This window comes from Xenopus laevis, chromosome 9_10L (assembly GCF_017654675.1).
Source record: "Xenopus laevis strain J_2021 chromosome 9_10L, Xenopus_laevis_v10.1, whole genome shotgun sequence".
Taxonomy (NCBI): Eukaryota; Metazoa; Chordata; class Amphibia; order Anura; family Pipidae; genus Xenopus; species Xenopus laevis.
Window position 1 is genome coordinate 73,562,458 of NC_054387.1, and position 26,411 is coordinate 73,588,868.

Below are 26,411 nucleotides of genomic sequence, written 5' to 3' on the forward strand. Positions count from 1 at the left end.
CTTTCATTATCGGCCCTCCACCATGTAGACCAGAAAAATTCTGGCCCTCAGTACCATAGAAGTTGGACAGCACTGATATATAAAAAAGAAAAACAATGACCACCTAGTGATCTCTGGAACATTAAGATTTGTTTATGATGTGCCTGCTATATCCAGTCTGCACTGGAGAGATGGTGCTGGATCTGTAAGGTTCTCTGCTATGCAACCCTTCAGAGAAATGAGAGTACTGTATGCTGCAGTTCCTGTGGCTGAGCTGATGCAGTGCAGTTCATTTTCCCTGTCTGCTGTGATGAAGGCTGAATTACTTTGCAACATGAATTATTCTCAGTTGTGTATGAAACCATAGCCCTGCAAAAATCATACATTTTTGTTTGTACAGGAACATGCAGGAACTTCTGCCACACCATCCCCCAATTCTATTAGTGGTACAGAGGCTTGCCAGACATTACAATCCTTCTGTGGATAAACACGTGAGAAGATTTCCTTTTGCTGGATGCACTTTCATGGGCAAGTAGAAAATTGATTTATCAACGAGACACATGGAAAATAAAACCTAAAGGTTTTCAAACATGTTAAAGCCAGTGTACTCCCAAAATCTAGCACTCTATATTTGCACATGGGTAGAATTATAGTCCTCTCTAGTAACACGCATTAATTCATTACTTATGCAGAACATTACAATAATATTATATAAAATGGGGCTTAAAAAGGAGCAAAAAAGGGTTACGTAATGAAGTAGGGATTAAAGGGTCCTACTCACAACAGCTTACAATCTTTTTTTCTATAAAAATTTGCATTTATTAGCTAGGGCTGTGTGGAAAGTTGACCTCTATCTGTTAGCACATGTAGTCTGGTCTGAGTCGCTTGCCAGCTGGGCTAAAAGTTTGCTGGATTTATGTCCCAAATCTAGTAGCCACCCACTCTTTCCTTCCTCTGTTTGCATGCTCTGTGCTGCTGTTCAAAGGCAGTTTCTATGGAGACACATTGGGGCAGCCAGGCAGGACAATTTTTATGGGATGAAACTTTAACGTGGACGAATGGCAAGAGCGGCTTCACTCAAAAGTTGCGAATGCTAAACTTTGTGTCCCCCCTTGCAGTCTACCACTGGGTTGGCAAGGGGGGGGGGTGGCATTACAGGAGCCATCTCATATGGCTTTTCAAATTATGGAAAGGCCATCCCCCATAGACTCCATTTTAAGTAAATAATTAACATTTTTAAAAGTGATTTTTCTCTGTAATAATAAAACAGTACCTTGCACTTGATCCCAACTAAGATATAATTAATCCTTATTAGGGTTGCACCGCATCCACTATTTTGGATTCAGCCGAACCCCCAAATCCTTTGCATGACACATTGAATAATCCTATCACCGTAACTACATAGCATCAACACCTCTGTGAATTTCAGATGTCACCTCTCTGAAGAGTTACAATGTGCCATTGTGATTGGATTAGTGGAAGAGTCTACATGCCGAACACTTCCCACACCAGTCAGTTGAACTGAAGAAGCTGCTCGGATGAGTAGTGAAACTTCTTCATTGATTACTCAGCAAGTCCAGTTGTTTTAGATTTACCTATACTAGATATACCATGACCTGGATGAATTATTTTTATCATCATCATCTCAGTTTTGTCAAGAGACAAACAGCTAATTGCCACTTGTCAAACCTTCTAAAGTTTCTAACAGTGTAATATTGGCAAGCCAAAACTGTGCACTTATCTTAAAATGTTGATTAAGGCCAAGATGACTGAGATTGGTATGGTAAGGAATAATCTCACTGAGGAACCTTCTTGAGTCTGTAATTATGTTTGGGACTCTTCTTTGGAGGGAGTACAATGGGGATTATATGGAAGTTCTATGCTTCCCTTCAAAACAGATATGTTACGCTGCTACTTTCATAAAGTTACAATACTCATATGTAAGTAAGTTTTTGTTTGATTAATATTGCATAGTGTATCTCCATTTTCTCATGTAATAAATCATTTATTGGCTTTCAATTGTCTGCTGTAGCTAAATGGATTATATTAATGATTAGATGCTTCCCTCAATGCTTAGCCCCAGGGTCCTCCTTTCAGGTCAGTGAAAGTATAATGAAGCACTCAGGGAGAAAACTCTGAACAAGCACTATTTGTCTTATGGTGAATTGTGTAAATAAAACAAATTATGTTCTCACTACAAAAGTACTTGCAATCAATGTTTTGCTGTCATTTTTATCCCTGTTCTGCCATTCTCAATATTTAAAAGGTTCTCTTCCTCAATACACTTTGGTTCATAATTAATTGGAAAATGAGGATATTTTAATAAACTAGATTGGTGTACTTTTAGCTAGTTGTATTACAGCAGTTGGGTGGCTTGTCCACCCCCTTCCAACTTAAAGTAAAGTGGGACTGGGGGAAAGTAACATTTAAAATCAGCCCAGGTGAAAATCGATTTTTAATATACTTTTGCAGAATTGACTATAAAGTCTTTGGGGTAAATTTACAAAGCGGCGAAAATTCGCCAGTGACGGCTTCGCAGCCATCACAAAACACTTCACCAGGCGAAAATTCGCTCAAACAACGGTAATTTACTAAAATACAAAGTTGCATTTCGGGCACCGAACGCTGGCTATATTTAAGACAGAGACATTTTGTGCATACTGCTACTGAAAAATGTAAACTGTTTTGTTTAAAGGGTAAGGCATTTTTCAGTAGCAGTATGCACAAAATGTCTCTGTCTTAAATATATTGATAATGGGTTGAGTGCAGAGGACTCTTGTATTTGACTATATGTATTTTGTGGTCACACCCTCATTGCACCCCGCCTAATGGTTTTAAAAATTAGTGGTGAGCACAACTTTCCCTTGTTTGTTTCTCAAATGTGAAAATGAATGTGAAATGAACATATTGAGAAATCAAATGTGAATTCAAAATATTGAGTCAAGACATCAACAAGCAACTTGGATACACCAGAATCCACACTGTATTTAATTAGAGTCATCAACATTTTTCCCCAGTAAATTACTTATCACACTCAACAAATTTGTGGTCAGTTGATAATACATGAGCCATAATAAGCATAAAGCCACACATCAAGTTAAGAAAACTATGTTGCTCCAGGAACTAAATGCTTCAAATAAGATTTGATTTGTGTTGCTGGTTTAAAAATGGTGAACTACACCAGTGCAGTTACCAATAGCAGTCCACCAAAAATATAATTAAATAATTATAAATGGTAATTATTAAAATATAAAATCTAACTTGTAGTAGAATGCTTAATGATTGCAATTGCACTTTACAATGTAAATTACCCCTTTTGATTCCATGTATCTAAAGCAATAGTATTTGTCCAAGGATTTTTGGTTTGTTAGCAAAACAATTGACTTTTTCCCTTGAAACAAGGATTTCTGTTTTGTTAGCGAAACAATTGATTTTTCTAACTGCATCCTTGAGCTCCTGCTTTTGTAGCCTTGAGAAAAGCATCACATCACAATAATTGCAGTAGGAATAAGATTATGAAATCTATTTACTGACATGCAACACCTATCTAGTTTAATGTGGCTAATTTGTCTTGAGAGTGTTAATTTTAATGTGTTACAAAAGTTTTTGGTAACATATTAGGTCAATTCAGTTTTATGCTATTATTGCCCCAAAATGTAAGGGGCAGATTTATCAAGGGTCGAATTTCGAATTTGAAAAAAGTCCAAAACGAAATTGAATTGAAGTTTTTTTGGGCTGAATAGGTCAGTTTTCGATCGAGGAGTTTTTCCAAAAAAACCCTTCGATATTTTAATGTCCGCCAATTGACTCCAAATAGGTTCGGTTCTAGGAGGTCCACCATAGGCTAAAACAGCAATTTGGCAGGGTTTAGATGGCGATAGGTCGAAGTCGAATTTTTAAAGTGACAGTACATGATAAATTTCGATATTCGAATTTTTGATTTTATTTTCAAATTCAAATAGAATTTGGACTATTCCCTAGTCGAAGTACACCAAAATTAGCTCGAAATTCAAATTTTTTAAATAATTCGACCTTTGATAAATCTGCCCCTTAATGTTACAAAGGACAAAACCCATACCTTTATAAGAATTATAAATAAAACATATTATCAAATTGCAATTATCAAATCAAATTAATAAGTTATACATTATTTTCATTTTATATATTTGTATATATCAATAAATATTTTTATTTTAACATTTTTTCCCTGGAGCCACCATTTTATGATATTCTCTGGGCGCCTTCAGAAATCACCTGACCACAAATAATGCAACAGGAAGAAGTGTGGGAATAAAAGACTTTGTCCATTAATTGGCTCAAGTGTGTATGTGTGCCCTTGGTTTGTTTGTATGCACTGTGAAAGTATATTTTTATGAAAATGGTTGATTTACATATGAGTTATTTTATGCAGCATATTTTTATAGAGATATACTTTGTCCAGGGGTATCGTTTTCCTCTAAAAACTAGCAGGTGTTCCAGAAAGTATCAACTGGAACACTGCACACTCCCCCCATGAAGTACCAGTCAGAGTGCCTTCAAGTCTTCAGCAACGCAGTAGTGTTTTTTTCTGTTTAGTTTTGTGTCCCTTTTTTTACCCCATTCCTCCCCACTACCTCTCTAACAGCCCACTCTTTCTCTCACTCCCCTTGTTTCACAGCTCGATTTGACAGCCTGCATTCTCTCTCTCCCCCCAGCTGCTTCTCTCAAAGCCCAATCTCTTTCCCCGTCCCCTCTTCTCACAGCCTAATCTGACAGCCCATTCTCTATCCCCCTCCGTAGTCCGTAGTACTTCTCTCACAACCTTGTTGACCCTAATATATTCAGTTATCCCTAGCTAGCAATAGCCATGCAGGGAAAATTGCCCTCTACCATCCACATTCTGCAAATATATGTAGCAGAGATCAGGGAAGTGGGGTTAGTAACTCCCCAAAGGGTAGGAAGTGTATAGATCACTAATCATTGGTATACAAGGGCTGTTTTTTTCCTTCTACCACACAAATCCACATTAGATTTATTACTTTTACCCAATTAAATTGCCAGCACTGTAAAATGTCCACATTCTTTTCAATTGAATGAAAAAAAAAACATATTGTTTTGTGCCTAGGCATTGACATTCACTTGTGTATATTTATGTATAGCTATGAGATGGTCTCTATAAGATATGCAAAACCCTGGGCCAAATCCCAATCGTGAAATAAACTCTTACCACTAGTATTTTCAAGAACTGGAATTTAAAAAAAACAAAAAACGCAGAACTGATAAAAGCTATAATGTTGTAAGGAAAACACAGACCAAAGCACACAAATACCATACAAAATGTAATCTTTATTCTTTTGGCTTGTTTGTAATGTTGTTAGCTGTACGTTTAGGTAATAGCATTTCCCTGCATGCAGTTCACAGTACACTACAAGTCATTTAAGTCTTGGAAAGCAAAGGAGTCTACAATTAACTTTTTGCATGTGTCCGAAACAGAACTTTAAGCTAACATGGTGTAATCAGCAAACTCGTGTCTTTTTTTTGTGTGGAAAATTAAAATATGTGGATCCCACATGTTTTTTAAAACATTCCAGTGCAGCATGAACCAACAAGAATAGAACAAATATGAAATAAGACTCTAAGAAAGATAATGGCATTTAAAACAGTAACCTTTTTAGCACCTCCGTACCTGAAACAGGTTGCTTTTAGAGTGTTCCAGGTATGTCCAGCATTAAAAAGTTTCAACACCTGATGCAGGCTGTGCTCACAACCTCTGTATATTGGTACCCAGTGATATTTTACATGATCCCGCTATGGTTGAATGAGTGATCTGTGGTTTCAGTTTCACAAGTACAATTCCACATTCATTGTGTGCACAAAAAACAAAGTAATAAAATAGCAAATGTACAACTCTTTTCTTTTATTTGGTAAAAGATCTCCAATTGATTAGTGCTAAGCATGGATAGTAACAAAAGTGACCACAACATTAACCCTACAGTTAAGTTTTGTCTCTCCCCTTATGTACAAAATGCTGAAAAATAAAGCTAAATGAATATTTACAGTATTTATAGGTTGATCATCTTATAAACTCTTTATGCTTTGTAGTTTGCAATATTACCCAATGTTTGTATATATTTTTAATCTGAATTTATAGGAAATGGTTAAAAATGATACAAAATAAACAATAATGGGAACAGAAAAAGAAAAACAGAACTATAGAATCAGCTGCAAACTATTGCTTAACCCCTTAAGGACCAAAGCTATTTAACCTGGTACCTAAAGGGCAACCCTTTAGCTTTGACAGTGGCAAAATTATGAGTTTCTAGCCTCCGGCAGCAAAGAGATTAATGACAATGAAAACAGTTTTTTGTCGAAACCGTTGAACAGCTTGTCTTACTTTACCATTTGGTATATGGCTTTCCATATCAGACTGCTGGACAGTGGAAAAATAAACATCATAAAGCAGCCCAAGCAATATAAACATGCAATTGTGATCTCGTCCAAACTATTTATATTGGTACAGAATATTTTCTATTATTCTTCAAAAGCTTGCAAACTACACATATTGTGGTACATATTTGATGCAATAAATATTGTGCCCAAGTCATTATTTTTTTGCTCAAAAATCCACCACAGGATAAAATAACTATTTACATACCATAACATAAGCATTTCCATTGGCATGTACAATATCAACCTTACTGACAGCTGAAGGTGGCCAAACAATAATGCAGGACAAGGCTTAAAGAAAGTTTTTATCTGGTCAATCTTGTGATGGTCAAATGTGAATTTGTGCCTTGGGGCACTAGATAAGTGTTTGCACAAGCTGAGGTTTGCATAAAGGATAAATCCAACTGCCCTCTGATCTGGGACTCAATGGGGCATTGCAGGCGTGTATTAACTTCTCTTTATGTGACTCAGCATGAACAGATAAGCACCTCCACACTTTTTTTTTGTAGCGCTATGTTTTTTTCATGCATGACCTATGATTTCAGCATGCATTCATGCAATCTGTTTTATTCATATGTTATAGAGAAAGATATAGCAGAACACCTGGTTCTCATACCTTTGAAGTGGTAAGTATCAGCCCCAATTCCAACATAAAACCCAAGTACAAAAATAGTCACATATATAGTAGAGAACCTATGAATTCAAAAAAACAATGAATCCATAAACATAGAGTTTGTAAACATATGGCAAATATGGCAGTTGAAATGCAAACAGTGGATACAAGGACTTTACTAAAGTGTTCAGCACACAAAAAAATTACATGTTTGTATCCCACAAAATGGTCCCCGTTCCACACAGTCTGAGTAGCCGTTTGGACTATCCTCTTCAGCAGTGTCAGCTAGGAAATAACCCCTTTACTTCTTAAGAGCCCAGCAAAGCATCAATAAGAAATGCATTGCAAGCATCATAGAGATGAAGAGGTTGAAAAAGTAACCTCCCGTCAAGTTTGTTGGTTTCCATTGTAGTCACTGACTTACAAGGGGTCACTGTCTTATTGTAGGCACTGACCAAAAGTACATAATTATAAGAACTGTCAGTTTGGCATAAATCTCTGGAAGTAGTCCTGATGACATCAAGAAACAATGTTCACAGGCTGTAAACAGTTTGCCACTGAAATTATTTTTTATACTCCCTGACGTCTTTGCCCCTGTCTTCCTTCTCTATTTTGTCTTTTTCGTGTTTTTCGTTATCTGGTTTTGTAACACTGTCATAGGATGGAGGAGAGGTTGTTGAAGGAGTAATGTCTGCTTTCTCTGTTGTAGAGTTTCCATTTACTCGATCACTCAACATATCTTTCCTTGTTAGTAGACTCCCTCCATCTTTGCTCTTTTCCTGACTGTACATAAAGGAAGCATGTTTTATGCCTTTCTTTAAAGCATAGCATCTGTAGCAGCGCTGAATAACTATGGCAGCTAACTCCTCTTGTTTCCTACGTAAAGTAGATGTGATTGGTTCATAGGAAGCCTTCGAAGGATTGGATGCCATGAATCGTTCTTCCATTGGCTGTCTTAAGTTATCCATTTCATCACCTTCACCTAACACACGCTTTGTAAAGGCAAATAGGACATCAAGGCAGTGAATTCTGTCCCCACTCACCATAGGCAGATCCATTGCAATTAACTGGACATTGTTTGGTTTTGGCATTCGGAGAGGTGGATCCAGTGCATCAGCAAAATCAGAGAGTTTAACATATTGTATAAATTGTGTTGCATTTGGATCAAATCTTTCCCAGACCTCATAGAACATCTCAAAGTCATCTTCTCCTAAAGGTTCGGCACTTTCCTCAGTAGCAACACTGAAGTTTTCCAAGATAACAGCTATGTACATGTTTACTACAACCAAGAATGATATTATGATATAGCTTACAAAAAAGAAAATCCCAACAGAAGGATTTCCACAGTCACCTTTTACACTGCTTCCTGAGTGTTCTGCCTTTGGACTACAGTCTGGCTCCCCACTGTTAAGAATTGGTGCTAAAAGACCATCCCATCCTGCAGATGTTGTAATTTGGAATAAACAGATCATGCTGTTGCCAAAGGTCTCAAAATTAAACATGTCATCAATTCCAGCTTCTTTTTTAACATAGGCAAAGTTGGACATGCCAAAAATGGCGTAGATGAACATCACCAAAAAGAGCAGTAAACCAATATTGAACAAAGCAGGAAGTGACATCATCAAGGCAAACAGCAGAGTACGAATGCCTTTAGCTCCCTTGATGAGACGCAGGATTCGACCAATTCTAGCTAATCGGATGACTCTGAACAGGGTGGGTGACACAAAATATTTTTCAATAAGGTCCGCCAGAAACATTCCTATGGAAGATAAAACATCAGACTCATAGTAAATATTTGCAATTTAAAACGTACAGCAAAAAAAAATATTTAAAATGATCAAATTACAATACTGTATATAAATATAATAACATTTAAGTGTTATCATCATTTCCTATACAGATGGAAAATAGGTCAGAGTGTCATTTACAAGGTCCTGTTCTGGTGAGTCCCAACATGTTTCCTCCCAGATGTGCTGGGCTGCAAATAGCTATATTCGATAAAAAAAATATATTTAAAATTATCAAATTGCAATACTGTATATAAATATAATAACAATTAAGTCTTATCATTATTTCCCATACAGATGGAAAATAGGTCAGAGTGTCATTTACAAGGTCCTGTTCTGGTGAGTCCCAACATGTGCTGGGCTACAAATAGATATATTCAATAACAATTTATTTAAAATGTGGTTGCTAAAGTGTTGGGGATGTTGACAAAACAAGACAATATAAACCATTTCCATAACTTAACAAGATAATTACAGTGCCTACATATTCTTGAGGCATATTTGCAATATTCCAAGCTCTAGCACCTTTAAGTCCATTAGATGTGTTCCATGAACTGTCAGAGCCCTCTGTGAACCAGAAGTAAAGTCGTTCAATGGATTTAAAATAGAGCACTGTAAACACTCCTGAGAAATTTCTGTTTTCAGATGTGGCAGAGATTTCTCTCTGTATGTTCAATGCAGTCACATCTTGCAGACAGAGCAAAGAGTTATGGATTGCGCAAATGCTGTGCACTACTCTGAGGCTAAAATTGTACATTAGACCCAATTTTATGAATGTCTTACAGATGATGACCCTTTTTGATGTACCAATGTATACAGTATTTGAAAAATTCAAGCAAAATAAAAATAATTTTTTGATTGCCCATTGCTTTATAAATGTGACATTTTTTTTTTATTTTCAGAAAGTCAATTCTCCCATTGTTGATCTTTCAGTGAAGCCTAGAAGTGATTTCATAGATGGCAACAATTACAGTAGATCAATGGGATCAGTTGTGTTGGTGATATGTTAAAAAAATCTAGCAGCACAGTCAGTGTATCACTAAATAGTAGGCTGCAGATAAAAATAAAACCTTTTTATTATCTTATATTTGCCTCTAGCGGTTGCACAGCTGACTAGAGAATTATAGATTGCTGCCATTTTTTTGACCAATCGCACTATGGATCTACTGTACCGTAATTTCACTTGCAAATTTCTTTTAAAATTTTTTGTCTTGAATTTAGTTCAGGCTTACACAGCAAAAAATCATTAAATTAAAGCATACGTACCTACTATAGAGAGAATTACAACCACAAAATCAAATACGTTCCAGCCAATTGTGAAGTAATAATGGCGTAGGGATATCAACTTGAGCACACATTCACCAGTAAAAAGAACAATAAAAACTGCATTTATCCAGTACAAATTGTTCTCCGTTTCATCGCTTTGGTCATCTGTTTCAATCATCATTGTTACCATATTTAAACAGATCAGAATCATAATGCTTATATCAAACGGTTGTTTTGAGACAAAATCAAAGACAGCGCCTTGAAATTTATTCTGCAATAAACAAGGTAAGAGAAGTATTTTTGTTATACATTTGAAATATATATAGTCCAAAAACTGTCTGTTTGTAAATTAGCAGGTATGCTAAAAACATTTCATACAAGTGTTCATAAAATACATCCTGCTTAAAAATAGAGTTCACATGTCATAAACAGTATTTCTATTTCTATTCTATTTCATGCAAAGTATAATATGAGGATATAGCGGTTTATTTTTTGTTCTCACTGGGGAAAAATCATTTTGGGATTTCACATTTTAAACAAATTGCTTTGAAACACAAAATATATCATAAATACTATGGGGCAGATTTACTAACCAGCGAAAAGTCGAAAGCGTCCACTTCGCACCCAGCGCAACACTTCGCCAGGCGAAAATTCAGTCAGACAACGCCAATTCACTAACATGAAGAGTTTCGTACTGGGGGCCGAAAGCTGGCGACTTTTCGCTAGCGATTCTTCGGTAATGCGAGCATTTCAAAGTGAAGATACGCTACCTTCTTTCTGCCTAAATTTGCTAGAGATCTTGCGATCAGGTTAATTTGCATATGGCGGGAGATTTAAAGTTGTATGGACTTCTTTATGTTATATGTTGCAGTAAATACTTTTACACAAAGACAATAGAGTTGTTATAATGCCCTACACATGATTCCACTGTAGTTAATGTTCCATATGTTAGAAAATGTATGGAGAAAACTGGTTACAAAAAAAAAAAATTGAAGGACTTTTGCAGCCTAAAAGGAAAAGTTGCCAGGGTTTTTTGAACTTTGAATATGGTGTTAATGTTAATGTTAAAGATTGAGGAGGCTCTATGTACTCCATTGCACTTCACCTGGTCTGAGCTGGTGAAGGCAAGTCTGGCGAAAGAGGTAACGTTCAGTAAAATCTGCATTTTAGTGAATTTGTGGAGTAACATCCATTCACCAGAGTGAATTGTCACCTGGCGATACAGTGTGAATGACAGCTAGCACCGGTCTCTTTCGCTAGCAAATTGGCGCCAGTGCCTGTTAGTAAATTAGCCATGTCCCTGCGGGTGGCAATGCTGGCGAAAAGTCACTAGCGTTAGCCACTTCTCTCTTTTGTTAATATACCCCTATGACTCCAGAAGTAATGGTATGACTAAAACTGAACTGAGCTCTCTCACTGTATTCTATTAGGCCCTAAAGTCTTGTAAGTTTTTTTCCTGGTAACTTACATCTGGTCTTGGAACAGGCTTTTGTGGTTTCTTGGACCCCAGCTTCTTCATTGCATTGTAATATTTTTTTTGCTCTTCCGTCATAAAGATGTCTTGACCTCCAAATTATAGGAACAAAAATCAAAACTGGTCATAACATTGCACATTTTATTCTTTTCATATAGGCTTAAAAGGACACTAAAGCTGACTGCAAACATGTCCCCTAGTTATCTATAAAAGTAGATGAAAATTTAATTACACAAGGAAAACATTTCACTCAAAATTCTACTGACCAAAAACTCATAGATGCAAGAGAGTTTACCAATACGAATTCTACTGATCAATAACTTTATTTTATATGCAAAAGACTTCATCAAAGAGAATGCTGATTCCCAGCACTATGTCAGTCATCTTGCTGTTATCTTATATAAGGAAATTATTATATAATTTTGGCTTTATTATATTACACTGGAATCAGACATGGGGATATAGGACATACTATGGAAACTGTGCTTAAAGCTCCAAACTCCATTTGCAGGAATAAAGAAAATGGAGCCAGATATATATATAAATATAAAAATTATATAAAGATTTTTGCAAAATTGCTTTAAGAATACAATCCTGATATTGCTGGATGGAAGCACCCGGCATGCTTTAACCTTAATAATATGTAAAAATATGTTTGTATATGTAGTCCAGTGACAATTAAGCTGTGCAGTAAAATAGAATTTAGTATCCCCTTAATTAACTGAATAAGAAAACGTATAAGGGCTTATTTATTATCATGGGGCCTGTAACAACATGCTTTTTGTCCCCAATGCACAGAAGTGCCACCAGAATGCAATGCAAAGAGTTGTGCCTGTTTCTATATTCTGTATGTTGCTCTTTAAACATGATTTCCAATCTGGGACAGATCACAACTTGCACTGTGCTATTGGTAGACACAACTGCTTAGTGCACGAGGTTCTAAAGGGACCATCAGCAATCTTCCCTTACAGGTAAAAGTCCTAATATATTAAAGCCCCATTTGCTAAACTGGTTATGTATGTATGCAATCATATTCGTGTATGGGTGTTTCTGTATAATTCATAATTCTTCTGCCCTCCTTTAGCCTCCCAATTCCATCAATATTAAATTCTGCTCTAATTATTGTTTAAACAGACCAATATGCCATATATCCAAAGTTCTTCTCTTTACTGCTGAAATACAACATATAATACTTATCTTCTTCTTCTGCTGGTTAAAGTTATCAATGATGACACCAATGAAAAGGTTGAGAGTGAAAAATGATCCAAAAATGATAAAAATAACGAAGTACAAATACATATACAGATTGTCTTCATATTTTGGCTGTTCCTCTTGCTGGAAATAATGAAAACATATAATACATTAAAAGTAATGAAAAGGTTGCATCTTTACATCTTGGCAGAGACTTGGACTAAATTTGCTACGGACAATACAAAACTCTTCTGACTGAGGTGAATAATATAGCAACACTAACAGGCAGCATACATCTTTACTTACGTTATAAATACCCCTACTAATTCTATAATGTATAATTAGGTTGGTTGGGTGCATTAATAAAAACTCTCATGCTTTACAACACATTTGGAAGCTTAATTAATGTCAATGATGACCTCCTGTAGTTTTGGATTTTGCAAATATAGTATTTTGCAATAAACAGTGGATGTAGTCATTGTTATGCCAAAGTGGTATCTTAGGCTTCTCCAGATTTTTATTTGCAGCCCTTGGCTAGGGTTCATTTGTATGTGTAGGCTCAAGATAATCTGAATTACTTTAGGCTGCTTCACCAGGACTCTGGGAACCTGTTTGTTAAAATAAATTATTTGATCTGTGAAAGAAACTCTTTTTAATTGTTAACAACTGTATTAAAACCTCATGATGTTTTGGCATGTATATCAAACATGTCTGTACAAACCTTTCGTGAATCAACTGCTGCATACATTATTTCCATCCATCCTTTGAATGTTGCCTGTAAGAGATATTTTAGTTAGAGCTAAGATATTTATTAGCTGCTTAATAAAAGTGTTGACATAATATATGCCATATGCTGTCTCCTACAGTTTCCCTATAAAGACATTAATATACTTGGTCATGCATGTGAAGTTACTATAATTATCTTTTATTTATATAGTGCCAGCATATTCCGCAGCATTTTACAGAGGTTATACATCATGGATATCTGTTCTTGTCCCATTATATGATGCCAGTATCCCTTTAGGATAGCCATAGATGGACAAATATATATATATTGGCAATCAACCAAACAGTGTGGTCCCATCAATTCATTGGGTCAGTAAAATACCAGAGCGAGCCATATGGCCAAAACTATACTATAAAAACTATTTATATATATATATATATATATATATATATATATATATATATATATATATATATATATTAAGGACTTTCTAGAACCTACTTTTGATGGATCAAAGCACTGAGCAAGTGACATCATTTAGTGGACTGAAGTTTCCTTGTGAGGCAACTTTAGAAAAGGAATCAATGTGTATGTTTGCCTATCAATGATTTATTGCCAGTGGGAAGAAAACTAGGGCCATTTTGTCACCGCTGTCGTGCAGATTTACAGTGGGTGTCGAACCGTCCCATTGGCCTAAGACAGCAGACTTACAACCTGTTTCAGAAAGTATTCTTGGAATTTAACATACATCAGAATTTGCGGCTTAATCACATTTTTCTCAATTATTATTATCAAGAATTTTTCAAGATTGCATTCAACTTACCACCTGAAGCAAAGAAAGATATCCAAATCCCACATTATCAAAATTCACTTTCACGATTTTCCATCTGGCCGTTTCATTGTCTCTAATAAGATCCATGCATTGGCTCTTATTATTAACAAATGTGTAGTCAAACACTAAATCATCTGTGTAATTCACACAGTAGCCATACTTTCCAGAAAACATGTTTACTCCCATTATGCTAAAAATGAGCCAAAATATGAGGCAAACCAGAAGGACGTTCATAATGGATGGAATAGCTCCAACAAGGGCATTCACTACAACCTGGTATAGAAGATTAAAAAGAAAAAAGAGATTAGCTTCACTTTCTTATGGTTTTAAGGAGAACTTGATATAATGGAAATATGACAACAACATGTACAAAATGAAGTGAATAAAAACCATGACCTACTCTAGATTAGTCAAGCAACACATGTACTTCATGAAGGAATGGTAAATTAAGATAAAATAATGATGAAAAAAGAAATGTTCCAGTACCATCATGCTTTTAAAAACAAAATAGCATCATGTGAACATGTGATGAAATTACATAAGGATGGCCTGTTCTAAGCAAGGTGTAAGACCTCAGTAGATATACAGTAAATATACTATAATTCCCATCACCGTCATGAAGTCTAAGCAAATTGATATGAACCAGTTAGTGTCTGTTGCGTTGGTATTTTGGTCATTGATAGCTGTTATTGTGATGAAGTTGGATATGTCATCAATATGACTACCCCCTCAAGGTACGTTTGATAGCTATTGGTGATGTCATTAATTCATTCCACCCCCACTTCCCACCCCAAGCACAGCACATGCATAGGAAGAACCTCCACATGCACACTGCTTCATTCTAGATTTAACTGGTCAACAAAAATGGTACTGATTCTGAAAAACAATACATGATTTTGTCAGGGCTAACCTCCACCCATTAACTAGATTTGTGAACTATGATGATGGGAGTTATAGTGTATCCAAAGTTGGACAGATGTATGGTTAGCATAATTATACCAGGACGAGAAAGCAGATTATATTCTTTTTATTCAAGAAGGTATTTCACATCTTTCCATGAACAGGCCATTCTATTTTAACATGTACAAGCAAATAAAATATATGAAACATGATTGTAAGAGAGATTGGTTTGTTATACAGTCATGCAATAACCTGTTTAATAGGTGCCATAACTTCGTAATGCAGGCAATCTCGTAACACCAACATTCGCAAATAATTTCTTATCATCCAGTATCATAGTGTCCAAAGCCAGGCAGTCAATAACAGTGTATTCACTAAGAGCATCACTGCATTTTATGCATGGAAACATTCTTAGGAAATAAGACTCTTTTGAAATGTTTCATTAAGCTAGATTTCAAACTTCAGTCTTTTACCATATTGCTAATTTTAGTGAATTTTATGACATTTGTTTCTTTGCTCTTTCTTTATTTTCTTTATAATTTGATACATTGAACAAAAATTGTGTAATAATATTATCCAAGACAGAACAAAAGACTGATTAAGTCAATGTTTCTCTTTGGTATAAATCATTAGACTCGCAGTTCTCAACATGAATTTAAAAATTAATAGTTGTTTTATTTCTGTTTACCACCTTATGGCTGGGGTGTTTTAAGAATTGGCAGCCATGTATGTATATGGCTGTGTCCCTGGATTGGTTTTCCTAGGGGAACCATTCCTCACAAACTCTATGATCAGTGTATTTACTTTTCCATTATAGACCCATGTTGACTGGAGCACAAAGTACTCCTTTTACAGCAGAATGGAAGGGGACAACATAGTAATGGTACAACAAATATATTGTGGTAAAGCCTTACCACCTCCAGTGTTAGCATGTTAAAGATTTGTATTTTATAAGGAAAATAAAAGAGTGGTGATGCCAAATACTTACTGCGCCATTGCAAGTTCTTGCGATAAGTATTTTATAGAGAGGGAATCAGAATTTCCTGCTTGTTTCCTGCTCAAAAATCATCAGCCTTAAGTTAAATAAAGATGTAACAAAGCTCAAAATTAATTTTATAGAAAGCTGAACACACTTCACATTAACTGAAGGCAGCAGTTCATGTTTTTGAACTGAAAAAGAAAACATGTTCACAGTAGTAAGACTACTGAACTGCCCATTGTACTAGAGACTGATACACCTAGTTTCTTTGATACCAACCATTTAGATGGAAGTACCCATCTGTGTGATTGGGAGAAAGATAACTGCAGTAAAATCTTGTACCCAACTGGGCTTATGCAAAAATAACCCAAGAATGTGTACTGCTTGTTTATGCACAACACATTTCCTTTTGCATGAAAAATTTTTTTTTTTCTTTCTAACAATGTGTAAATTCTAAAGACATAAATGTGTAAATTAAAAAAAAAATTCGTTTCTTGGATTAAAGGGGAATTTTAGCACTTTGTAAAAAAAATTGTGTAGTCCGACCTAGTGCACTGGGTGCAATGTTTGGATTAGTAAACCCCATTGGGGAGAGGGATAATTTCTTAAGGGGGCATACACTTCACATAGCAGTGTCGCTATACCCTTATTTTGTTGCACTACAGTCTACAAACCACAGAGATGGATTCAATGAAAAAATAAAAAAATATTTTCACAGGAGAGGCCAGATTATGTAAGCATATCGTTTAATGATATTTCAATGAGAAGCATGTCTTCTTATTTGATCTCTGCAAAATTATATCAATATTTTAATTATAGCTCTGAACACCAAAAAAGAACTATATCTGATCTTCTGAAGTTCAATTGTATTGCAATATTGGCAAGCAAACATTTAATAGTAATCACCCTGTATTAGATAATGAGATTGTTGATGGAGCAATAGTAAGGATGGTTATAATTGGGGAATCCTCTTGTGTCTGTAATTAAGTTTGGGATGCTATTTTAGACTACTCAGTGGCCAAAATAAGTCAGTTTAAAGCAAGGAGTATGTCTCTCTCAGAGTGAACAAATTACTGAACAGGATTGGGCAGGGAGAATTCAGTGGATTGCAGAGCAGATCTACTGATCATATCCCACTGTTAGAATGCAACATAATGTTTGCATATATTAGCTATAGTCTGGCTAGATTGTTGAAAGGGGAAATTTTTTAACCACAAAATAAAAAAGGTAAATCTGATTAAATATAATTGTCTCAAAATTTTCAAAAAGGATTATTATACTGGCTTCTTGTTGATAGACGTCAAAGTGGAGAGCATTGCTTAGTTCGTGAAAGAATTGTTATATCACATAATAAATGATAAATTCTTTTTTTAAATCTTATTGGACTTGAAGTTTGAAATACAACAGTCATTTACAGCAATCAGGTGAACATGCATATCTTGTAATTCAACTTTAATCCATGTTTTAAAGTTGAGTTGTCATCTTTCTGAAGTCAAGCAGCGTTTAACATGCTAAAGTGTTGTTTCAGTAGAATGCATGCATTTTCTATTGTACACCATTGCTGTGTCTAGCATTAACAAATAGTCAGCAGTTTAAGAGCAAAGGAGAACAAAACATAATGATGATAAATGACAGAGCTTGATTTAAATAACACTTTCTATTGTTATTTCTCAGAATATGTATATTACCCAGTAAATGATTTTCAAAAATGCTCAATTCACATCACTTAAATATATTTTATTGTAATTGTATGTGTAATATGTAATTGTAAGCCTAAATGTGTTTTGTTTTGTTGCTTATCAAGACGATGGAGTCCTGACTAAAAATTGCAAGAGTAACATTACACCTTAGGGTGCTTTACATGAAAGGGCATGTTGTTGTAGTCACAGATACTTATAAAGAGGTTTCCAGATGATAACAATATGATGAGCTATGTTTAGTCCCAAATTAAATTGAATGTTCTTTCTTTTCTCTGCTAGGTTATCATGTTTATAGATATAGCAATGCTATATGTTGATCCAATGATCATTAAATAAGAAAGCCAAGAAGAGAAAGGAGAAGGGTTGTGATAGAATAAAGGGTTGTGGCTTAGAATAAAATAGCCAAATGACTTGACTAGTTGCCAGTCAACAGAAAACAACTACTTATTATACAGACCTACTATGTATCCTCCCTTATTTAGTGATATAAAAAACTATGCAAAATATTGCATAGTACAATGGCCATTTGCACTATACCTGTAAAAATAATATCTTAGTAGCAAATACATTTAACAATGGTAATGCTTCATGCATCAGCCTTAGATATCAAATCAGATTGTCTATTAAACAGAAATTGTTTGTTCTGCTCAGGTTATTTTAATATTATTTTTGGTAGGGCGTAGAAGCAGTGACAGATAAAAACAATTTATAAGAAAGAATACACTGCAGCTGTTCACTATACTGGACACTATAGATTTAATCTGCATGCTAAATTGTTCAAGGTAGTACCTATACGAATATAAATGTATGCTATTACAATTTAAATCTTAATATGTAGGATGTTTTTTAGGTGGTTATGCTTGCCTTTCTAAAACAAGATGCATTGCTCAAGACTGGCCCCATTGCACGTGATTGAGAAATTAAGAAGGGAAAATTGTGATACATTCACACCTTATTTCCATTACATAAATGCAAAGGGAACGTGGAAATGAAAGTATACATTAACACATAAAACAGTATTATATGTGCTATTTTGAAGTCAATAAGTGTTCTTGTTCTTAGTTTAGTTGCTCATGCTCTTGCAAAATAGGAATGCACAGGTCCTTGTTTTCCAAGGCAAGTATATCTGACGGACGGCTGTCTATCTTCAAAAGCTAGAGACGTCACCTGATGCCAAAATTCAACTTCTCTTCTGAAGCCCCATATAAATTAGGTCCTTCTGTATCTATGCTTTACATGCACATCCCTGCATAAGAATGTGGAAACTAGACATAGAGAGCATGCAGTTACCCCTAGTCCCCTAGAATCCATTAAAAGTAGCACACTTGCAATATATATGCTTAATTTATGGTGGTAACTGCACTCTCTGCACTGAAATGGAAGCCAAAGAGAGGCATCACTGCTAGGCTGTGTACTTGTTTCTGACTGGCTTGCACTGCCCATAATAGAGAATGCAGCCCCAACTGCACTTCACCTGTCAGAGGCAGTGGGTTAACTTATAAAAATGCAAGTATATAAATTGCAAATTTGTCCATTTAAAAAAAAAAAAAATAGGAATTCAGACAATTAAGGGAATGAAATTAACTGGATAATAATAATTCTGACACTTAAGGGGATGAATTTACCTGGATGATAATATTTTTATAATATTTTTTTTTATAATATTGTGTCCCCTATTGTTAAATATAATGCTATTAGATGTCATCAAGGAGATCCATGACCATGTAAAGCCAAAAGTAAACACTTTTCATAAGAATATGTTCTACATTACTCACATTTTTTGTGAATTATACAGTATTTATATACAATTAATTAACAACTGGAAAACAGACACCATTATTTTATCATTACTGCTTCCTAAAGTTTTCTCTGTGCTATGGCACTGACATACTTTCTTATGACTTTACCTGAGAGATACTTGCAAAGCTTTCTTGATACCATATCTGCAAGATTATAATCTTGTGCCAGGATAGACTATTGCACAACAAGGCAAGACAATGCTACCACCTATGTATATTGTAAGATGCTTTGGTAATGGAAACGTAACATATATTTGTTGGCTACTAACTAGTGCAGTGTTCTTATGCCTCTGCATAATGGGTCTGTTTTATGACTGCACAAAAATTTGCAGTAATTAAAAAAGTATCTGATTTTGCTTAGTTTTTGATTACAAATTCCCAGTGGTGTCATGAGAATTTACAAACTGAATATAGCCTTTGCAAAGATTTGCAGTTTCAGTTTCATCTTTAGTTTTTGAATTTGTGTGCTGATTCCGATGGTTATTTTATTGCCTCTAAAAGCATTAACACATTTTTTGTTAATTTGTTGGATAAATGTTTATTTTTGAGAAGATGTATAACTGCTATATCTTATATAAATGGTGAGTATTTTGATGTGGATGAAATTATACAATTCTCATTGATTTGGTTTAATTCAAGGTGCTTAATCATTGTAAATTACACACCCACAAAATCCCTACACCTGCTTTTCCCAGATCTACTTGGTCTTTTTGCATCTGTACTTTGTTGTGGGTATAAAAACACATCCGCTCTTGGTGGATTCTTTGGAAGGGTTGTTAAACGAGTTCTCTACAAAGTCTTTTTAAGCCAATTGACATTGCCAAAGACAGCATGTGGGCATACAATTAAGATGTAGATAAACAAAAAAAAGTGTATTTCTGTTGAATAGACTCATAAATGGATAAAGCCAGTATTCGTCATAGCATATGGTATACTTGCAATGTGCTGAAGCATCCTACCCCATTTCTGTTAGTGGTAAAGGTAGGTATGAAGTTATTGCAGCATTTCCGCATGGATTTAGCATTCCTTTTGCTTTCTTTAACATGCACGGCTTCTTCGTTTTCTATGCATGCATTATATCAGGTTCTTTTATTTCATCTTACCCTCATCCCTTCAAACCGCGAGAGGGCCCTCAGAGGTCTCAATGCCCTTAGTGTCCTAAGGGACTTAATAGCTCCTAATTCTGAGTAGCCCAAGGCATTAGCTGTTAAGCTAACCAAAGAAACCTATACAAAAAACACAAAAGCAATAATCTCATTGGTCGTTCATATGCTCCAGACATTCATTTGATTGAACATGCTTATACAAGTAGAAGAAGACATCCTTCTCGGTCATCCTAAAACTAGGAGAAAGTTTTAAAAGAAGTTATGAAATTAGATGGTTAATAAGGTCCACATTTTGGTAAAAACCTGTAAATAGAAATTAGCACAGCAGTCTTACATACTAGTGTTTTATTTAATTTAATGAAGAACCAGTTTTTATTTGAAAATCAATTTAACAGCCTACAAGAAAGATTATTGATCATTATTATTGATTATTTTCCAATCTTCTGACCAGTCTTACCCTTATTCCTTCAAATCTTGATAATGCACGCAGAGGTCTCAATGCTCTCAAGGTCCTTAGAGATTTAATAGCGGCTAGTTGATCATACCCAAGAGCCACCGCCAAAAGGGATATGATTGAAATCTGTTTAGAATTAATGGTATTGTTAATGAGAACCCAATAAATGCCATTGCTACTTGGCCTGTGCAATCACTGTTGCCTAGGAACTGTCTTGCTGAGGTGAGCGAATCAACGATGTTTTCAATTGCAAATCAATACCAAAATCGCCCACAAATAGTGAGCACTTCTGAATGATACAGGAATCAATGCAAACAACAGTGCAAATCAGCAAATGTTTGATTTGCAAATTGATACCAAAAGTAATTCACAAATTGCCGTTTACATGTAAATTTTATGTGAAAATGTAAATTACAGTGCAAATAGTTGCACTATTTTGTAAATCATGATTCATAGAATATTTGTTTTACCAAAATGATTTGCTCACCTTTATTACACAGTGGTAGATGACACTGTATTGGGATTGAAAATTTGTTCTATATGTACAGTATGTAAGAGTATTTTATATTTAAGGTACATAGCATATATGGAAAACCCTACATACTCTTCTCTTTGGGAATATATTTCCAAAAGAAATGAGATAAGGTTTGTGGCACATGCAGCATTTCAATTGCCTTGATTGCTTCTGGCAGCCTTGATTAGCCCAAAAGCAAGATCCAGAGTACTAATCATAGGTTCTGGTCAGGCAGCATCCCTTCCCATTCAAGTGTACGGAATGCAGTACAGGGCACGTAGTGGTAATGGATGTCAAAGAAATGCTGTATGTGCCATAGACCTGAAAAAAACAGATGTTACCCCAGATAAAACTATCTTTATTTCTGCCATTTTGGATACTGCTCTATATTAATTGATTGATCAAATATTTTGAAAAAAGTCTCATATGAAGAAGTGTGTTTGGGACTCTGATTAGGAGTGTGTAATCTTCCAAACAATATCAGAGTGTTCACTGTACAATTGTGTGTTATGATAAGAAAAACACTCTGCTAGTCTTACATGAATAAATCATTTTGATTCCAATGAAAGATTTCTGGCACAAATGAAAAATGGTTCACATGAATAAATAAATAAATGAAACGATGTGCACCACATTAAGACTGCACTTCAAAGAAAACCAGCGTTCACGCCACGTGAATACCTTTCATTAGAAGGATCTGCAAGCAGTGATCGAATGAAACGGTGCAAACAACGGCTGCGCTCCAACTGTGAACCTAGAAGATTGTTTTTTCATAGGAACATAAACAGAACACTCTTTTCTCAAGATTTAGTAAAATCTAAAATGTTTTTTTTTCTTACAAATTTTTTAAACCTATTTCTTTTTAATCAATTTGTCACATGAGCAAAGTTGAGTGAACCTGTATTATTTTCCCCTCTTTCCCAAGTGATAAGCTTGAGATTCATCCAAAAATATCTACATTTACAGCTTTTAGAGGAGATGTAAGCATTTTCGAACAGTGCTGCATTGCTCAACAATGGGTTACACAAATGTTGCTTTAATATATTTCCCAGCTTTTACTTTCTTATTATCAAGTGTTAGAAAAACTGGATGCAAAAGTCTAGCAATATTAGAGATGGAATAAGAGATACTGTACCGCAATAAAAAAAACCTTTCCTAGAACTACATGGTAAGATACTCATCAAGAAGATCCTCCAATGAGAATCAAGCTGGAAGGAGCAGTTTTCTGTTTCAACATCCTGCTTATTCTGTTCATATTTCTTCTGTTTCTTCTTGTTTTCTCCTCTGACCTTTTTCCGATTCCGACTTTTCCTATCCTTAATTTTCTTGTACAATTTTAAGTACCATCCCAATATAGCAATATATAGAAATTCACTTAGACAAGTTTTGTTACAACTCACTAAATAACTGGAATCTTGCAACTCACTAACTAATGGTGGCCTCTCTTTCTGCTATCCTTGTGGGCTTGGTAGACATCTCTAATGTATTGTAATTTCAAATACACATTTAAATCTCTACTTCTTCTCATTTCCTTCTTCCATTCAACTCTTTCTTATTAAAAGACCTCCTCATCTACAGTATTCTCACACTGAATACTAGCTGTCTTTTTTGTCCTAGTAGATTTCAACTAACATGTTGATACCATCCAAATTTTGGTTTTCTTGTTTTGTCCATTTAACCTCCATCAATAGACAAAAAACAAACACTACCTTCATTATCTGATCAACTTTAAATGCAAAGAAAAGTTCCATTAAATGCTTCTACTGCATTGCCATGCTCTCCAAAGTAGACATTTGAAACCTAAATGCAGAATGTCTCAGTTTAAATCCTGCCTAAAAGGCTAATGTTGTTCATATTGCTGACCTTCTACTAATCAAATATCAGAGGGATATGCATTTTGATTTTTTGTCATTCAGTGCTAGAAATGTGATTGATAGCTTTTGTATCACATGAACAAACAACAGGGAGCCAGCTGGGTGTGAACAGAGTAAAAAGGATTCACACTGCAGGATCCTTGAGCATTAAGTGGACTGCTGAGTGCTGGGAGATGTTTTATTGAACAATTTTGCCTTTAAAATCCATCCTTTTTGTTGCTAGCTCTTTATTTGGGTAATCTATTGTTTAGCAACAGTGTTTACATTTCCTTTAAAGTCAAAGCATATTCATAATGGATGGGTGGAAGCTTTAAGACAAAAGTAACATAATCATTATGGTGACCGCTGATTCTGAGCATGAAGGACACATGCATGGGAGTGGCCATCATAAGATAATGTAACTAATGCTATGAGTTCATGTAAAGAAAACCATTAGACAAACCCATGATTGTTCCATAAATGGTCTATTCTGTGCAAACCGATTATACATCCTAATCATTGAGGTATCCAAATTGTTCACTCCTCTCTTCTCATGGGTTTAAACTCTTCGACCAATGCTTGCTAAGCAAAATGTTTTAAGGGTTATTAATGCATCTGCTAAACATACCCCTTTTGTAACATTTGAACAACACTGAGTTTTTGACACTGGCACTCACACTTAAAGATTACCTTTCAGTCCTCTTCATTTGTGCTTTATGGCCTTGATGAAAAAGTAAGGGGTTATTAGTTTCAGGACTTACCATGTACCAATGTATGTATGAGGATAGCCTAATTTATAATGCTCTGGATTGTATGGTATTGTGGGGGATAATCTATACAACAGCATTCAATGATGCAAAGTAAGCATTGCCTTGTATTAATGCCTTATGCTCAAGCCTACAATCTTGGCTTATATATTTATTCAACAACTTGATCTGCATATAACAGCTAAGTGAACAATTTCAGTGAATCTATTATGAGTCATTGCTATTCTATCAAAAGAACATATATTAAGAATCACTGCTTTATCTGCCATTTCCTAATATCCCCACCACTATGTTGATGATGTCACCACTGTCCTTGGCTTGTCCACCTGGATCTCAGAATGATCTGCCAATAATTACATTCCATGAACTACTTTGTGATTTTAATCATGATTTGTATGTACTGTATAGCTCTGCTTCACTTCGTTGGATCTGCGACTTATGTTACATGTTGCATGTTATGTTACTACATGTCCCAGAGTTCTAGTCCAGCCAATAGTTCTAATTCAAACGGGGTGCAGGTCTTCAGTTTCTGCTAATGAATTGTTCAAATATTTTGCAAATGATGGAAGTCCAGCTCTTGCGTATAAATCAATTATGGTTAGTCATAAACAGAAAAACACAAGATCTGTTGAATATAATTCCAAATAAAGATTTGTGGATCTGCCATTATACTGAATGTTATAACATATATACTTGCAAAATCTATTGTACACCAAAATCACCACCTTCCAAGGTAATATTTTTTGCTAACATAAATGTGCTCTGTAACTTTGTTTTATGATTGGAATGTTTTGTTGTGAAGATAACGGGTTGCTTTAAGTAGCTGGCACTCATTAAACCCACAGGAACTCTTATCAGTATGTCAACCCAATAAGCACTAAGCTAACATGCCTGCAGCTAAAATTATGGATTCTATTCCTATTTGTTTTTTGATGTTTTAATATCTGGTTAGTTATAAATATCAGGGTTGGCGTGGTTTCAGAGGACGACTATGAACATACAGATCAAGCCTAACACACATCTAGTTAACCAGGGCTTCTTAAAAAGACTGTGGTGTGTGTGATAGTAGACCATATGTTTATTAGGAGCATCTTTCAGGCATGAGATAGGGGTGAAACCCCTAATAGCCAGAGCTGATCATGCAAGGTAATATTTGCCTGGTAGGTCATATACTGTATATTTGAAATGTTTACCATAAACCATGCCTTTGCATGCTCACTCTAGTCATTGCTTGTTGACTTCTGTTTCCTAAGAAACTACAGACCCACTATACATTGTTTATAAGGTAGTGTTAAAAGTACAGTAGAAACCTCATTTTACGTTTTTCATAGGACCAAAAAAAATGGTGTAAAATCTGGAAAAATCTAAAATCAGTGAAATAAATTATGCATTATATATCAAACTCAGTCTTGATACACAACTAGTGCTGAACACTACCTAGTATTTTCTCTGGAACTCTCTGCCTCAAGCTGTCAGACTTTCTCCTTCTTTCCAAACTTTCAAGCGCTCCTTAAAGGGATACTGTCATGGGAAAAAATTTTTTTCAAAATGAATCAGTTAATAGTGCTGCTCCAGCAGAATTCTGCACTGAAATCCATTTCTCAAAAGAGCAAACAGATTTTTTTTATATTTAATTTTGAAATCTGACATGGGGCTAGACATATTGTCAATTTCCCAGCTGCCCCAAGTCATGTGACTTGTGCTCTGATAAACTTCAATCACTCTTTACTGCTTTACTGCAAGCTGAAGTGATATCATCCCCCTCTCTTTTTCCCCCCAGCAGCCAAACAAAAGAACAATGGGAAGGTAAGCAGATACCAGCTCCCTAACACAAGATAACAGCTGCCTGGTAGATCTAAGAACAGCACTCAATAGTAAAAACCCATGTCCCACTGAGACACATTCAGTTGTGTCATTCATACATTGAGAAGGAAAAACAGCAGCCTGCCAGAAAGCATTTCTCTCCTAAAGTGCAGGCACAAGTCACATGACCAGGGGCAGCTGGGAAATTGACAAAATGTCTAGCCCCATGTCAGATTTCAAA

At 35.3% G+C, this 26,411-nt stretch overlaps 1 protein-coding gene across 4 annotated transcripts in view; it reads right to left on the minus strand.

Annotated features, from left to right (window-relative positions):
- Window positions 1-5,284: 5,284 nt before the first annotated feature.
- Window positions 5,285-26,411, minus strand: part of LOC108701352 (sodium channel protein type 2 subunit alpha) — an 81,882-nt gene continuing 60,755 nt past the window's right edge. For all 4 annotated transcript variants that reach the window (XM_041577477.1, XM_041577475.1, XM_041577476.1 and 1 more), the window contains exons 21-27: window positions 20,777-20,899; window positions 14,287-14,568; window positions 13,458-13,511; window positions 12,743-12,880; window positions 11,540-11,644; window positions 10,072-10,342; window positions 5,285-8,777 (exon numbers count right to left, since the gene is read on the minus strand). In XM_041577477.1, the coding sequence (XP_041433411.1) occupies window positions 7,582-8,777; window positions 10,072-10,342; window positions 11,540-11,644; window positions 12,743-12,880; window positions 13,458-13,511; window positions 14,287-14,568; window positions 20,777-20,899 (2,169 nt within the window). In that variant the 3' untranslated portion in view covers window positions 5,285-7,581. The remainder of the gene's footprint in view (window positions 8,778-10,071; window positions 10,343-11,539; window positions 11,645-12,742; window positions 12,881-13,457; window positions 13,512-14,286; window positions 14,569-20,776; window positions 20,900-26,411) is intronic.